Raw genomic sequence first — 17399 nt, 5'->3', positions numbered from 1 at the left:
TTTTGTATTTTTAGTAGAGACGGGGTTTCACCATGTTAGCCATGATGGTCTTGATCTCCTGACCACATGATCCACCCGCCTTGGCCTCCCAAAGTGCTGGGATTATAGGCGTGAGCCACCGTGCCCGGCTGAGGCCATTATTATTAAACATGAGTTGTAATATCTAAGATCCCTTTACTGGTTAGCTATTTTTTGCAAACATCACAGTTGGCAATAAATTTCTGGATAATAGGAGTTATCATTGTCTCTTATAATTGATAATTATTCTAATTATATCCCTTAACAGTGTCCAGATCCCTTTCTTTTTGGCTAGAATGAGAGCCTCATGGTAGAAAATTACAGGCAGACAGACCATCTGCAACAAAGAACTATACTAGTAGACATTAAGACACTATGAATAAATTGACCAACAGTTAAAGATGAGACACATGAAAACCGAAACCGTAAATATTATATTAGGTAGTCCAGAATCTGATCATCGAAGGGACATCTCTTCAGAATCATCTAGTCCATTGGTTTTGTCATGCCCAAAACTGGAATCATTTTTTTAAAGTGTAAGTCCTGAACTCCATCCCGAGATTCTGGCTCAGCAAATTTGGGGCATGGCCCAAGACTGTGAGTCTGTTTTGTCACTGGGCTCATTTGGAAACCACTCATCTAGTCTAACACTTTAATTTCAGGGTGAAAGCCCTCGTCTACTTTCTGATAAGGGATAAGCTAAGTTTTATTCCCTCCAGTGATAGAGCTGGGTCTTACAAGTAGTTCCTTCTGTTTTCTTCAAAGCTCTCTTAGAAGTTTATACTTTCAGTGAGCCAAAATCTCCTTCTTTAGAATTTTCACTCATTGGTTCTGGTTTTGCCTCCTCTAGTGATACAAAATGATATCTAGTTGTTTAAATTTGCATTTCTTTAGTTACTAGAGTACATGGATTGCTGTGTAGATTAGCTCCTAATATCAGTTGGTTCTGTGTTCTGTACCTTCCCAATTTTTCTACTGGTGTTTCACTTTTTGGTGATTTATAAGAACTCTATATATTAAGCATATTAACCTTTTATCTCATCTTGTACATATTTTCCCAGTTTGTAGTTGGTTACTCACTGATTTTGTTTGAGGGTGTGTGTGTGTAAGCATATGTAATCCTGAATCTCTGCTGAACATCTTAGTTCTTTCACAGCTTTCATGCCACCCAGAAATTTGACAGGCATGACATTTCTATGCAAAATCCTATATTAGAAATTCTAAAATTATACTGAAACTTCCGAAATCGTATACTTTTGTAGAAATAACGGAGCATGCCAAGCTCTAAAGGATATTGACTGTTGAAGGAAAATTCCACTCCCTTTGTTCCAATTAATCCTCTCTGGTTTTTATTGTAAGGTGTACTTTTCCTTTGAGTGCTCTGTGTGGTCCTTTTTAAAAGGAGGAAATGTCATTATGCTTCACGTTCTTAAGCTTCTGGCAGGCAGAGACTATTAATTTGTTTGCTTATTTAGAGCTAAAGAAGCTTTTTTTCTTCTTCTTCATTTCTCTCTTCTTTCTAACTTGCTTTTGTAGCTTAGTAACCAAAATTCAACCTCAGACTTGCCTTTAAATTGTTTTCAACCACCTTCTGAGTTTTATCTGTCCCTCTTCCAGGGCCTCTTAAGGAGAAGTGGGAGGAATGAAGTCATTGTGTTACAAAACCTGTGGCTGAGGGACACTACTCCTTAACCCCAAATGCTAGTTTGATCAGGAAAAGACCTCCTCATAAGCCAGAAATCTAGTCCTCACAAGACACCAGACCCAGTGTCACTGTATCTAATGGAAGCTCTGTGTAGGCTCCAATGGAAATCTGATTACAGTTTCAAAAAGTAGCTACCTTTGCACAGCGGAAGTAAACTGTTTAAGCCCAAAAGACTGCATGAAGCCTAATGTGTTCTAATTGGTTGGACCAAATATAAGTATACTGAGTAATTACCAAGCTTTAAGTATACAGACTGTTATTTCAGGGGAGATGATGATTGCCATAGAGTTCAGCCAAGTCTGCCACATTTGCTGTGTTCATAAAGGAGCCTGCTCCGAGTACCTATACTTCCTCTTTCCTTTGCACAGACCACAGTCAATTTAAGAAGTAAGAATTTTTGGCTGGGCGCGTGGGCTCATGCCTGTAATCCCAGAACTTTGGGAGGCCGAGGCGGGTGGATCATGAGGTCAGGAGTTCGAGACCAGCCTAACCAACATGGTGAGACCCTTGTCTCTACTAAAAATACAAAAAAATTAGCAAGGTGTGGTGATGTGCACCTGTAATCCCAGCTACTCGGGAAGCCGAGGAAGGAGATTATCTTGAACTTGAGAGGCAGAGGTTGCAGTAGCCAAGATCGCACCACTACACTCCAGCCTGGGCAACAAAGTAGTACTCCGTCTCAAGGGAAAAAAAAGAAGTAGGAATTGTTGCCTGGGCAGCAAGGAGGATAGGGTAGAAAGGGAAGAGTCATCCCTTCTCTTTCTGCCCCTTCTTCTCCTTTTCCTGGGTATTAGTGAGTTAGGGTAACCTATTGCGGTATGAAAGATGATGAGGCGGGCCAGGCAATGTCTCATGACTGTAATCCCAGCACTTTGGGAGATTGAGGCAGCAGATCATTTGAGGTCAGGAGTTTGAGACCAGCCTGGCCAACATGGTGGAACCCGTCTCTACTAAAAATACAAAAATTAGTCAGGCATGGTGGAGGGCGCCTGTAATTCTAGCTACTTGGGAGGCTGAGGCAGGAGCATCACTTGAACCTGGGAGGCGGAGATTGCAATGAACCGAGATCAAGCCACCACTGCACTCCAGCATGGGCAATAGAGTGAGACCCAGTCTCAAAAAAAATTAAAAAAAAAAGATGGCAAGGCAACTCTACACTTGCTGGGAGTCCCTGGAATAGCAAGCAATTGGTGTACAGTCTTCCTTCCACTAAATCTGAAGCATTTGAGCTCCAAATTTCAAAAAAAAAAAAAAAATCGTAAATATATATACCACTTTCTGTCTCTATGTCACAGTATATACCTTAGAAATTACAACATGCTATTATCTCAGTTTCTTCCAGATTAGCCTATATGGTCTTTCTCTTTAATATGGGGGATTCAAGAGGAAAGAGAAAATTTAATGAGTGAAGAGGGTACTAATCTTTGACCATGCAAGTGGGCAGATAGAGAAGATCCTCTTGTCTCTCCTTCACTGCCAAACTATAAAACTATACATGAGGTAGCCAGAATAAATAGCTGGAAGATGTGATGCTGTGATTGGGTAGCAGTCAATAACATTAATTGGTGATGTTGATCAGCTTCCTGTTGACAGGCATGGAAAAAGGCTTTCTGCAGACCCTCCCTGCTCTTACTGGGAGGCAGAATGTCAGGTGAAAGTTACAGTTAGTGGGGAAGGAGGCAGGGAAGATATTTTCCCATGTGTATCTAAGGGAGAAAAAAATACGACTCTTTAAAAATGTTCAAGTTTTAGTTACAATAGGACCGTTTTAAGCCTCCCTGTTGGTGAGCCCAGACTTTATTATCTCAGTCAGGTCAGCTTTGTGGTAGGGCCCTTTAAGAGAAACAGCAATAAATGCTTAAGTATGTGTGGCTTTTATTTATCTATCTGATGAGTTTAAACCTGCACAGTTTGTAGCCTAAGCCGTATATTTATTGTTCACGAGGGTCAGCCTCCATCACCATCTAATGAGTTCTAATTGGGTTCTTCCATTTGGGAAAGGGGCTGCCCGCCCCACCCCACCCCCAAATTTTTTTGTGACTAGTCATAGCCCTGGAGTTGATGACCTTCACAGAACTTGCCAGCAGTCATTTTGGTCCCACCCTGCACTGTCTTCATGTTAACTCTGTGCTTTTCTAGGTTTGCTGTGGAATTTGTCATCTAATGACAAACTCAAGAATCTCATGATAACAGAAGCATTGCTTACGCTGACCGAGAATATCATCATCCCCTTTTCTGGGTGGCCTGAAGGAGACTATCCAAAAGCAAATGGTTTGCTCGATTTTGACATATTCTACAACGTCACTGGATGCCTAAGGTAATGCTACCTGTACCCTGCCCTGATAGAAGATGTAATCAAAAATTAGGTAGCCCCAAGGAAGTCAGGATATATTCTGCCTTTGGTTCTTTCTCTAGTTACACAGTTTATTTGTTTGTTTGTTTAAAAAAAAAAAATACAGAGTCTCGCTCTGTTGCCCAGGCTGGAGTACAGTGATCTGCCTGCCTCAGCCTCCCAAAGTGCTGGGATTACAGGCGTGAGCCACTGTGCCCGGCCTACACAGTTGATTTTTTGAGAGACTCTATTTGGATGGTAACTGAAAAAATTTATTACGATAATATGTTTATTTTATCTCCATAGTTAATCACACAGTAATACATATCAAATACCAATTTTGTGTAAAACGTTATGTTAGCTACTGAAGGCTATACAAAGATGAATAAGAAAACCCTTGGCTGGGTGCAGTGGCTTACACTTGAAATCCCAGCACTTTGAGAGGCTGAGACAGGAGGATCACTTGAGGTCAGGAGTTCAAGACCAGCCTGGGCAACATAGCAAGACCCTGTCTCCACAAAAAAACGAAAACAATTAGCTGGGCATGGTGGTGTGCACATGTAGTCCCACCTACTCGGGAGGCTGGGACAGAGAATCTCTTGAGCACAGGAGGTTTGAGGTTCCAGTGAGCCCTGATTGCACCACTGCACTCCAGCCTGAGTGACAGAGCAAGACCCTGTCTCAAAACATACAAAACAAGAATATCTGTAAGGAATGTTTACTGGAGCAGGGGACACAGATAGAAGACAGCAGCAGTTCTCAAAGCTGGCCACAGGTCCAGCACCACCTGGAAGTTGTTAGAATTCTCAGGTCCCACCCCAGACCTCCTGAGTCAGAAATGCTCAAGGTCAGGTCCAGCAGTCTAGTTTTAACAAGCCTCTAGGTGATTCTGACAGATACTGAAGTTTGCGAACTAAGATGTCAAAGGTGCAAGTGAAGCGCTGCGGGAATGCAGAACAAAGGACCATTCATGGCGTCTGGTGAGATCAGAAGGGCACTAGAGAAGAGGTGTCAAGTGAGCTGGGCCTTGCTGGACTATTTCGGTAGTCAGAAATTCTCTAAAGATAAAGGACCACATTCTTGAAAGGTGTAAGAAGTGCCTAAATGGCCTTCCTTGAATCCATCTTCTGTACTGCCCATTGAATCTGCTTTTCTAGTGCACTTTTGATCCATCGCTCACCTGCTTAAACACATTTCACGTCTTAAAGTTTCTCTTCGGCTCCCATTGCCTTACCACATAAAACAGAGTTCTTAGTATGGCAGATGTATTAGGACTGTTTCCGTTGAAAGTGGTGGAGACCAAACTTAAACTCACTGAAACAAGTAGGAATTCATTGGCCCATGTGGCTGAGATATTGCAGGTCACTTGAGGAAGTGAAGGAAGTATACCAGGAACCATGGCCGTATTCCCTTTTTGGGACAGAATTCAGCATTCCCGGGATTCACTCTTTTTCTATTTGTATGTCATCTCTTCTTGCTCTTTTTTCCCAGTGGGCTTATTTCCTGCCAATGCAAACAAGCCTTCTCTGCTTAATAACTTAATCATAGGCAGCCCTTGCTTAGCCACACACACAAAAAAGTGCATGTCTTTCTTAAAATGATTGTGCCAATCACAGGGAAAGTTTTTTCCTGGCCTGGCTTCAGAAAGGGGCACATCATTTGAGCCACTTTTGACCTGGATTGTCCAAGCCTGGATCAGATACCTGCTTTTATAGCAAGGACAGCAAGATCTATTACCATAAGAAAAGGGTGGAAGAACTTGCTGGGTGAACCAAACAAAAATGGAAGACACATTGGTCCATGACAGTATACACAGCCCTTTTCAGTCTATCCACAACCTTCATTACCACCTTTTTTCTCACAAATATACTTCATACCCACCGAAGTACTTGCTTTTCCTTAGATGTCATAGTACTTTCTTATCAAGACTTTATTTAATTGTATTTGCCTGGTAAACATTTTCTATTATCTGCCTATTGAATACTTAATCTCCTAATGATTTAAAACCAAAGATAAAGTTTATGTTTTCTATGAAACATTTTCCAGCTTCCCCAGCAAAAGCTAGTGCTTGTTCCTGAGGGTTCAAACGGGAATTTGTAGGCAAGTCACCACCATTACTGATTTTGTCACATAGCTGTATTATGACAGTTGTTTACATACCTTTTCTACTATTAATAGATTGTGAATGCCATAGAAGCTAAGCCTATGCATTTAAAAACCATCTTTAATGCCTAACACTTAGCAAAGTTTTCAGCATATAGTAAGTGAGCAAGGTATTTGAATAAAATGAATAAATGAATGAGTGAATAAATGAAAATACATGGTGAATTTGGTGAATAGTTGAGTCTGATAAGAGTGTGGAGTTTGTGGTAGAAAGTAATCAAACAGAAATTGGAAACATAGGCTAAAGCCAGATAGTGGGGATCTTGAGGATCACATTAAGGAGTTAACTTTTTTTTAAATTTCCGATTCAGGAAGTACACGTACAGGTTTGTTACACAGGTACATTGTGTGATGCCGAGGTTTGGCCTTCTAATGTGCCCATCACTCAAATAGTGAACTTAGTACCCAATAGATGGATTTCCAACCCTTTTTCCTACTCTGTCCCTCCCCGCTTTTGAAATCCCCAATGTTTGTTGTTCCCATTTTTGTATCTATTTGTATCCAGTGTTTAGCTCCCATTTTTAAGTGAGAATATGTGATATTTGGTTTTCTATTGTTGCATTAATTTGCTTAGAATAATGGCCTCCAGCTGCATCCATGTTGCTGCAAAGGACATGATTTCATTCTTTTTCATGGCTGTATAGTATTCCATGGTATATGTGTACCACGTTTTCCTTATCCAGTCCCCTGTTGATAGGCGTCTAGCCATGTCTTTGTTATTGTGAACTGCTGTGATGAACATGCGAGCGCATGTGCCTTTTCGGTAGAACAATTTATTTTCCTTTGTATATACGCCCAGTAATGGGATTGCTGGATTGAATGGTAATTCTATTTTTAGTTCTTTGAGAAACAGGAGTTAATTTTTTTTCTTCTGTAAGCAAAATTAGCTAGTATGGAAGACAGAGATATGATAATTTTTGTGGGAAGAAGAAGAATGATAGTATCAACAGAGAAAGGTGTATTGTGAAGGTAAAAATCTAAAGGCAACGATGCTAGTTACAAATCTCTTCCTGTAGTCTCCCCTTACGATTGATGAGTAGAAGATATACATTGGTTGGTTGTAGCAATGCCCTGGTTGGCACACATTTTTCAGAACATATAGTAGCTGAATACACTCTAGTCAGAATAGCACTGTTTTAAACAGTGTTTGCAAAACAGTCCAGAACACTTATTTGAATTTCACCTTCCAAAAGCAGAATATAGCCAAAATCTGGGAAGTGAGTACCATAATATATATGTTTACTAAACTGTCCCTTCCGATTTCATCTGTATATCTCATTTATAACAATAATAGCTAACATTTATTGTTGTTATGTTCTAGAAACTGCTCTAAATGCCTTATGAGGTTTTTCTCAGTTTATTCTCAGCAGCAGCACCTATAAGGTAGGTTTTCCTCATTTTATAGATGAGGAAACAACTTCAAAGAGGTTGAGTGATTTTCCTAAAGTCATGTGGCTAGCAGTAGACAGTTGAAATTCAAATGTGGGAAGCTTGTCTTCAAAGCCGAAGGTCTTAGTATGCTAGATACATTAGTATTTGTCACGTGTCCACAGATTGTGCTTATGTGGATACAGCCCCTGCCCTTCATAGTCTCAAGACATCACAGGGTCAGATATTGCCAATTTACAGGCATATTCAGTTGTCATTATGGGCATTGTATCAGCATTTCAGTGTTGTTCTTTTTGAAGTTCTGTGCATGTAGAACTCTGCACTGCATTTCATATAATCAAAGAAGATACAAAGATGAAGTACATGAAATGAGACACCTTTCCAAGGTAGGAGATGGCATTGTAGACAACTTCAGGGTAGATGTCATCACAATGGATAGAAAGGCCACCAGGAGAATATTCAGGATATGAGTCAGAATGTAAGAAAAGACCTCCATGGACGGAGCTTGCAGTGAGCTGAGATCCGGCCACTGCACTCCAGCCTGGGCGACAGAGCGAGACTCCATCTCAAAAAAAGAAAAGACCTCCATGGAACCTGCAGTCACATAGCATTGATTTCCAGGACATAGCGGTGTCTGCTAAGTAGTTGCTCATTTATGTCTCCAGCTCACTCTTAAAAATTTTTAAGACAGATGTTGACTGGTTCTAGTAAGAGTTAATCTTAGCTATATTTTTAAAAATCATGAATGTTACCGAATATTTTAATTGCCACAAATTGATTGGTGTTATTTTCTCCCTACATGTATTCAGAGCCGACAGTGAACTAAATTGAGTAGTATTTCGAGCATTGTATTTGATTTAGATTACTATAGTAAATTCTTTCCGTCTATTTTGGAGAAAAACTTGTGCATACACCAGTAACTTTCTCCACTTACTAGACTTGACATTGAGATCATTTCTGGTCTGCACGTGGCAATGGTGCTGAGCAAATCTGCTCTGTAGGTAGAATGTTTGCTTAACTAACGAACTTGTGGCAGTGACTTCAGTTCTGCCCACCTGAAGCTTCTATAGTGAGGTCACTCCTCTAAGAGATCATGCATAACTTATCCTTCAAAAAAGACTAGCACTGTCAGGTCCACCACCTTGGGGATGTATCGGATCATTTGTCTTTAGGATGAGCATGTGCCTGCAACAGCATTTACCACAGGCATCGGTGCTTTCTTTAGGGCCCTTTGGAATTACATACTTTTCACCACTGAAGTCACTCACTGAAAGGTGATACAAATTTTGCAACAGGGATAACCATGTGCCCACGTAAAGTTTCCGTTTTTTTTCTTAAGTCATACTACACTAGCTTAATGACTGGTAAAATCCAAGATAGGAGAGGAAAATAAATTGTACACTCCAGTGTGTTGGAGCCGGCAAGTGAGAGGGATTCTTGGCATTTCAGCATCATTCCGTGTTCAGTGACGCCATGTTGGTAGCTTGAGACTAGCCGTGATGGGAGTATTTTAGTAAGAAACTGGCAAACACAAGCCAGGCACAGTGGTGTGTGCCAGTAGTCCCAACAACTTGGGAGGCTGAGGCAGGAGGATTGCCTGAGCCCAGAGGTCCAGCCTGGGCAACATGGACCCATCTCTAAAAACAAAGAAAGAAAGAAATTGACAAACACTACAAGTCAGAGATCTCCCCCTACCACAGCCCCAGAAAGCTGGTTGTTAAACATTTATCAGCAAGCTGCTAGCATTGAATTTCCATTAGTTGATTACTTTAACATCACAACATAGGTAACTAAGGTATAGGCATATTTCTCCATAAACACTCCTTTTCAAAGAAGCAGCAATTCCTTTGTTTTCTTAGACAGTATAATGAAACTTCAGCATGTTTTCTTCTTCTTTCTTTTTTTTTCTTTTTTTTTCCTCTGTTTCTTTTTTTCCTCTTTCTTTTTCTTTCTTCAGTGGAGAAAAGCTGCTAAAATATCTCATTTTTTTTTCACAGCATCCTTTATTTACTTGGAGTAAGAAGTATAACTTAGTTAAAATATGTATTGCAATTATCAGATTGCTCTTCCAAATATTTCAAATTCCAAAATATTTATATAATAGGCTTAGAATTTTAAATTACCAAAAAAGTAGGCCAGGCACGGTGGCTCATGCCTGTAATCCCAGCACTTTGGGAGGCCGAGGCAGACTGATCAACAGGTCAGGAGTTCAAGAGCAGCCTGCCCAACATGGTGAAACCTCATCTCTACTAAAAATACAAAAAATTAGCTGGGCATAGTGGCGGGCACCTGTAATCCCAGCTACTCGGGAGGCTGAGGTAGGAGAATCGCTTGAACCCAGGAGGTGGAGCTTGCAGTGAGCCGAAATCATGCCACTGCACTCCAGCCTGGGCCACAGAGAAAGACTCCACCTCAAAAAAAAAAAAAATGCATTGGCTGTCTTCTTTGATTCTATACCCCCCTAGACACACATACACCTATTGTGAGCCCTTTTTTTTTTTTTAGTATGAATTTATACTGTGGCTTATCCTAGGGAATTGGTGTAACCTGACTATTAACTCTATTTTCCACATCACTGATTGGAAAACCTCTGAATGTAACATAAATAAAACCAATGGTTATTATCTGGGATAAGTCTGAAATTGCTGCCAAAGATGTACCATCATTTCTGCTTATTATTCTTACAGCTTCTTTCCTCCTCTTTCTTTCTTTCCTTCTTTCTCCCCTCCTCCTCCCTCAGCTTCTTTCTTCTCTTAAAGGACAAGAACTGGAAGCAATTTAGAGGTAATAAATTAAAATGCCTCAGGGCTCAGGTAGGCACTTAAGTGGGCAGGTGTAAGACATGAGGAATGGGCTGGCTCTGTCAGACTAGAGAAGGGGAAAAATACTTGCCCTAAGAGCAGTGAGAGTCAAGTTCTGGAAAACACTTAGGTCAAAACCAAACACATCTAGGGAGCTTCTGTTAGTGGCCTCATTCTTCAGGGGAAGAAATTAAGTCCCCAAGACTCTTCCACAGTTATAGAACCAGCTATCAGAAATTTGAGAATGACAGCTAGTCCAGCCTTCTTGGGATTCTGCCACTGGTCTTCATTTATTCTCCCTCTTATCCAACCCTTTTGTTATTCCTGGAGTACTTGTTGAAGGCTTCCTCTATCCAAACCACTATTTAAATTTCTGAGATTTCAAAATGGAATGGGACCTATTTTTGCCCTGGAGGAACTCTGGGTTTAGTGGAGGAAAATGGCACCTGAAGAGATCGTGACAATCCTTTGGGTAAGAGATTAAAGAGAGGAATGAATAAACTGTTATCAAAGCATTGAGTTGCTTCACTCACTTTGCCTTGGGAGTTGGGAATTTTTTCTGGAGAAAGTCAAACTGTTAAAGGATGAGTAGGTGTTTGAATGTCCATCTCAGTCGTCAGATCATCATTCTATCATTAAGTCGTCTCCAGCACTCTTAGATACTATAGTCATATTAAAAATGTGAATTCATAAAGCCCTAAAAAGTCATTTTCTTGAGTTACTGTATTTTGTTGACCATCTACTTATGAGAAAAGGCTTATAAAATTGCCACCTTAAGATAAAGATGCAGTCTGCTTTATGAAGGTCTACCCAGAATTTGTCAGTACACATTATAAAACATATTCTTTTTTTCTCAATGCATTTTATGCCTGTGTATGCTGGTGAAAGACGAAAAGCCATTTGTAATGCATTTCTCCTACAAATGACATAGAGTTCACTTTCTCCCACCTTTCATCCTATAGTAAATGTGTTTTGAATGTATAATATCCTTTTATGTATTACATTTTATTACTTAAAATTATTTAAATTCTTAAAAGAAACTTTCATTGTCTCTTCCACTGGAAATCTAGCTGGAGTGGGGACTTGTCAGAGGAAGCAAACTGTACCTTTAGAAAGAAAAGCTGTAACCATCAATCTTGTTTCTAATTAGTCACAGAGTGAAGGGCAAGTCGTTTTGGAATATCAGTACAAACTACTCCCTGAAAAATGAATGTCTCCATGTACATTTTTAATATATTCAGTTACAGCTGTCTTCTCCAGCACATATACACCAAAAAACCACACACTGAATATAATTTTTAATGTATATCTTGGTACCAAACTTTAGAAATTTACTGCATCTACATTTTCATGATTATGTATTTTCTTTTCTTTCTTTTTTTTTTTTCTTTTTTTCTTTTTCTTTTTTTTTTTTTTTTTGAGACAATCTTGCTGTGTCACCTGGGCTGGAGTGCAATGGCACAATCTCAGCTCACTGCAGCCTCTGCTCCAGGTTCAAGCGATTCTCCTGTCTCAGCCTCCCAAGTAGCTGGGACCACAAGCGCATGGCACCTCATCCAACTAGTTTTTGTATTTTTAGTAGAGACAGGGTTTCACCATATTGGCCAGGCTGGTCTCAAACTCCTGACCTCGTGATCCGCCCGCCTCAGCCTCCGAAAGTACTGGGACTACAGGCATGAGCCAAGGCGCCCAGCCTGTATGCATTTTCATTCTAGTTACCTTTGCTCATCCACATCTTATTCTGAATACTCATGACTTATTTGGTCTAGCCTTGTGCATAATCCCAGATAATTAAGAAGATAAGTAAATCAGGATCTAATTTTCTTGACTATCAAATAGCTATTTTTCTTTTTTATAAGATGTAGCCCCCAAAAGAGGGCAGAACTTACTATTGAAAAATCACAATCTAAATGCATTTACTTCTGGGGAAGAATTTACCATAAAACTAGAAGAGTAATGCTAGATGAGACAGTGCAAACAAAATGGAAACTTGATGAAAGTATCTAGATAGTTCAGCCCTGAGACTGGCTTTCCCAGAAATAGAAAGACAATTGAATCATCATCTTCAGCCTCAGTTATTTGGCTGATTATTTAAACTCTTCATGTTTCATGTGTAAACATAAGCAATATGAAGTTCGTAAATAATGGAATTGGCAATATTTCTAATGTTACACTATCATAACCGGTCATAACCATATTTTCTGTTGGTTACTTTATACAAACAAGTACATGGTTTAATTAATTAAATTACTTTGTAAATTTATCTTTTTTTTTTTTTTTTTGAGACAGTGTCTCACTCTGTCGCCAGGCTAGAGTGCAGTGGCACACACTGCAACTTCTGCCTCCCGGGTTCAAGTAATTCTCCTGCCTCAGCCTCCTGAGTAGCTGGGACTACAGGCGTGTGCCACCACGCCCAGTCAATTTTTTATTTTTAGTAGAGACGGGGTTTCACCATGTTGGCCAGGTTGGTCTCGATCTTCTAACCTTGTGATCTGCCCACCTCAGCCTCCCAAAGTGCTGGGATTACAGGCATGAGTCACCGTGCCTGGCCAACTTTTTCTTTAAGTAAATTTAAAAGGTGGAAGTGGTATTTAAATGGGTAAATAAGATCCTGATTTTTAAAAATGATTGTTTTATGAACTACGCTTCAGGGTTTTAGGCCATTATTTTGAAATATCTCAACAGTTCTTAAGTTATTAAAGCAAACAAAATCAAAACAAATATGACTATGCTTACCTGGTCAACCATGGTCTTCCTAAACCCAGTGTTTTTAAGAGTACATGTCTCACTGAAATCCTCAAGCAGCACATGTACAACCAACTGACCCCTTTCCGAAGGTCCCTGTTCTTCAGACTAACATTTTCCACTGTCCTATTCGTATCTTTACCAAATTGGCCCAGATTAAAAGTTGTACTTTACAGAAATTATGTAACACTTCTCTTTGCTAAAGAAACTCTTTATTCTTATCAATCAGTGCATAAATATTGACTGCCTGAAAATACATGAATAGGAACAATACAGAGGAAGAAAAATCAGGGAAGGAAACAGGACATTCATTTTTACTCATTATATCAAGTGGACTCTTTTTGCTGGGCTTTCTTAATCAGTTAGCTTGTGAGTTGAGTCTTGGGCAAAAAAAAAGAATTCACTAGAATGTCTTTATCAGAGACTTTTAATACCATCTTCATGTTTAAAGAAAAATATCTATATAGCTCAAATTGGTGTTTTATGAACTGTATTTTGTGACACTGAAGGTCTTTTTCCAAAAAATGTAAGACTATCATCATAGTCAAAATGACTACTAAATTGTTTTTATTCATTATTATAAAAAGTGAGTGGGTTGATACATTGGGATAAAGCAACTGACGATTTTGTCACTATCCTGTGGTTAAAATCTGTGCCTGTCTTGAAGGTACAGACTATCTAAGCATCATATTATTTTACTCTAGGTCTTAAACATCTTTATTATTCCTAGCCTGACATTCCAGACATCTCCTTTATGTGTCAAGAATGCTTATTCAAGTTGCAGTAGCTCTTCGGTATATTTTTAAAATTACAGTTTGCTGTTTATAATTAATGGAATTATTATAAATGGAATTTGGGGTTCTGTCCTACATAACATATTCTAGCTAATTGAGAGGAAATTAATGTAGCCTGCCAGCCAGATGATTACTGGCTGAATTAACTATTCAGAATGCTTTTGGAAAACCTGAAAATGCAGGAAAGCAGAGCTAAAGGAATTTTTTTTTTTTTTTTTTTTTTTTTTTTTTTGAGATGGAGTCTCACTCTGTCACCCTGGCTGGAGTGAAGTAGCACTATCTCAGCTCACTGCAACCTCTGCCTCCTGGGTTCAAGCGATTCTCCTGCCTCAGCCTCCCAAGTAGCTGGGATTACAGGCATGTGCTACCACGCCCAGCTAATTTTTTATTTTTAATGGAGACGGCGTTTCACCTTGTTGGCCAGGATGGTATCGAACTCCTGACCTCAGGTGATCTGCCCACCTCGGCCTCCCAAAGTGCTGGGATTACAGGCGTGAGCCACTGTGCCTGGCCAGAGCTAAAGGATTTTTAAGGTTAGATTTTCTCCTCTACCACCTTTTAGTTTCATGGTACAGAATAGATGACAACATAGCTTTGTTCCATTAAGTTTGCTTGTCCGGAAAGGACCAGGATGTGTAGGTTGTAGGGCCTTGTCCTACCTCCCAATGTCGCTCTATTTGCAGAATGAACAGCTGACTTTGGCTGATGTTTGCTGATACCTTCAGGAAATAATGTTGACTTCAGAGTAACAGACAAGCCTTCTTTTGGCATCGAGTTTTTCTTCCTCTTGCCAGTTCAAATGAGGCTTCCCTTTTGTCATGTGCAACCACAAGCTGACTGTGCTGCTTCTCTTATTTAATCATAGACAAGGCCCAACTGTTTGATATGTATCAGGTAGGAGTTAAACAAAAGCCCAAGCCTAAATCTTAAATAACAAGAGGAAGAAGGATGCCTGCGTATCAGCTGATGTCTTGTCAAGTACCTACTTAGTCTTGGAATAGACTTTAACTTTGCCTACCAAGTGGTTTTCTGACTGGTACCACTTAGGATCTTACCATACAGTTTACATTACACAGTATTAGGAAGCCTATAGTTGTTGGTGATGCGTGCATAATTTTTTAAAACCATTGAGGTGATCACTTTCTCAGAGAGTGATTAGACCTTCTCTGATTAGACCTTCAAGACTGGTCCCAGGCCAGGTGCGGTGGTTTACGCCTATAATCCCAGCACTTTGGGAGGCCGAGGCAGGTGGATCACCTGAGGTCAGGAGTTTGAGAGCAGCCTGGCCAAGATGGTGAAACCCTGTCTCTACTAAAAATACAAAAATTAGCTGGGCACAGTGGCACATGCTTATGATCCCAACTACTCAGGAGGCTGAGGAAGGAGAACCAGTTGAACTTGGCGGCGGATGTTGTAGTGAGCCAAGATTTCACCACTGCACTCCAGCCTGGGCAACACAGCAAGACTGTGTCTCAAAAAAAAAAAAAAAAAAAAAAAAGGCTCGTCCCACAGCCACCAGGCCTTGTATATGATACATGAACATAAACTCTGTGTTAGTAAAAACCATACCCATTATCAAGTAGCAATAGTCCCATTTAAAAAAACAAAATTTTGGCTGGGCACCATGGCTCACGTCTATAATCCTAGCACTTTGGGAGGCCAAGGCAGAAGGATTCCTGGAAACCAGGAGTTTGAGACCAGCCTGGGCAACGCCATGAGACCCTGTCTCTACAAAAAATAAATTCACTGAGCATGGTGACATGCGCCTATAGTCCCAGCTACTCAGGAGGCTGAGGTGGGAAGATCCCTACAGCCTAGGAGGTTAAGGCTGCAATGAGCTGTGATTGTGCCACCACACTCCAGCCTGGGCAACAGAGTGAGACTTTGTCTCAAAAAAATTTGAAAAAAAAAAAAATTTCTGGGCCAGGCACAGTAGCTTACACCTGTAATCCCAGCACTATGAGGGCCAGGTGGGAGGATCACATGAGGCCAAGAGTTTAAGACCAGCCTGGGCGACATAGTGAGACTGTCTACAAAAATAAATTAGCTGGACTTGGCGGTGCATGCCTATAGTTGCAGGTACTCAGATGGCTGAGGCAGGTGCACCCCTTGAGCCCGGGAGGTTGACACTGCAGTGAGGCATGATCATGCCACTGCATTGTAGCCTGGACAATAGAGTGAGACTAACTCAAAAACAACAAAACAAAACGAAACAAAAATTCTGCCACCTAAAGTTCCTTATTTTGTCTGGTGGTGAAGCGTCTTGAAAAGATACACTCAGACGTTACTGTTCCCGGCCATTTCATGTCCTGGAAACTAACTGTAGCCTTTTACTTTAACCATCTCTTTCAGCTCGTCGTTTCCCCAGGCCAGCTGACCACACACTGTACACTGAGTTTGGATGTTCTGGGATTGTGACAAACTTCCTTTCAATGCTGGTCAATTAAGCATATTTGACAGCACCCCTGCACATAGCCACAGACAGACTAGCTTATATCCTACCTTATATGGAAGAGCCTGTAACAATCCTGTTAGAGCAGTTAATTCTGATTTTAAATGAGAATCACAGGTCAGAATTTCCCAGAATGAAATTCTAGGGTACCCTAATTTCAGGAATTTTGTGAAAATTACAGATCATGCTAGTTGTAAGTTGCCTACCATAATGTCTAGTGCAAACACTAAATTGCAGCTGTTTTTTTTTTTTTTTTTTCATTTGTCACTGCCCATTCTTTGGTTTACCATATGAATCTAAGATTTAGTCACACTGTCATTAATCTCAACCATTAACATACCATTCTTCCTTTTCATTCTAGCAAGGTCCAGGGTGTTGTGTTTTCTTTTCTCTTTTTCACTGTGACACTCAGGAATGTGTGAGATAAGAGGTCCTAGAGGGAGTGAAAAGTCACAGATTTGCTTTCTGATAAAACACCTGAATCCTCCTAAATCTGTGAAGCTCTGTGACCATTTCAGAGACACACAGAGGTTCAGATTCTATTTCTTCCCCCATTACAAGTCACATTGCTGGAGAGATTCTTCCCGATATCAAGCACTGGCCACAAGTTAAGCTGGTGTCTTCCCATTTGGGACCAGTGAAGGTGAAGAACTCCAAATAATTCCTGCCTTTATGTGAAGAGTAGTTTGTCTCCTTCCTCACTCCCCGTCTCCAAAGGCTCTGGCCCCTTGCCTTCAACCCCTAGTCCAAGGAGCTGTTTTTAAATTTCAGTATATAACAGTATACTGTTTTAGTTTTCCTAAAGGTACCCAGATATTTACTCAGACCTAGGCTTGATTATACCAGGGGAAATAAACCCATCGTTTAATCAAATGCAAATGACAGGCACTAAATTACACATTTTTAATATATTCTGTTGTTAACTTTAATAAGCACTTTTTATTGAGTAGCTACCATGTTTGTATGCTCATTCTCTTTTAATTTTCAATAAGGTCATTGT

The 17399-nt window shown here is 40.2% G+C and overlaps 1 protein-coding gene across 2 annotated transcripts in view; it reads left to right on the top strand.

Moving 5' to 3' along the window:
- PKP2 (plakophilin 2) overlaps positions 1-17399 on the top strand; it is a 108524-nt gene that overhangs the window by 54569 nt on the left and 36556 nt on the right. For both annotated transcript variants that reach the window (XM_007968132.3, XM_073020618.1), the window contains exon 6: positions 3863-4040. In XM_007968132.3, the coding sequence (XP_007966323.3) occupies positions 3863-4040 (178 nt within the window). The remainder of the gene's footprint in view (positions 1-3862; positions 4041-17399) is intronic.

Source organism: Chlorocebus sabaeus, chromosome 11, assembly GCF_047675955.1.
Source record: "Chlorocebus sabaeus isolate Y175 chromosome 11, mChlSab1.0.hap1, whole genome shotgun sequence".
In the NCBI taxonomy this organism is placed as follows: Eukaryota; Metazoa; Chordata; class Mammalia; order Primates; family Cercopithecidae; genus Chlorocebus; species Chlorocebus sabaeus.
Note: the sequence above shows the minus strand (reverse complement) of the source record. Positions and strands in the feature narration are given on the sequence as shown.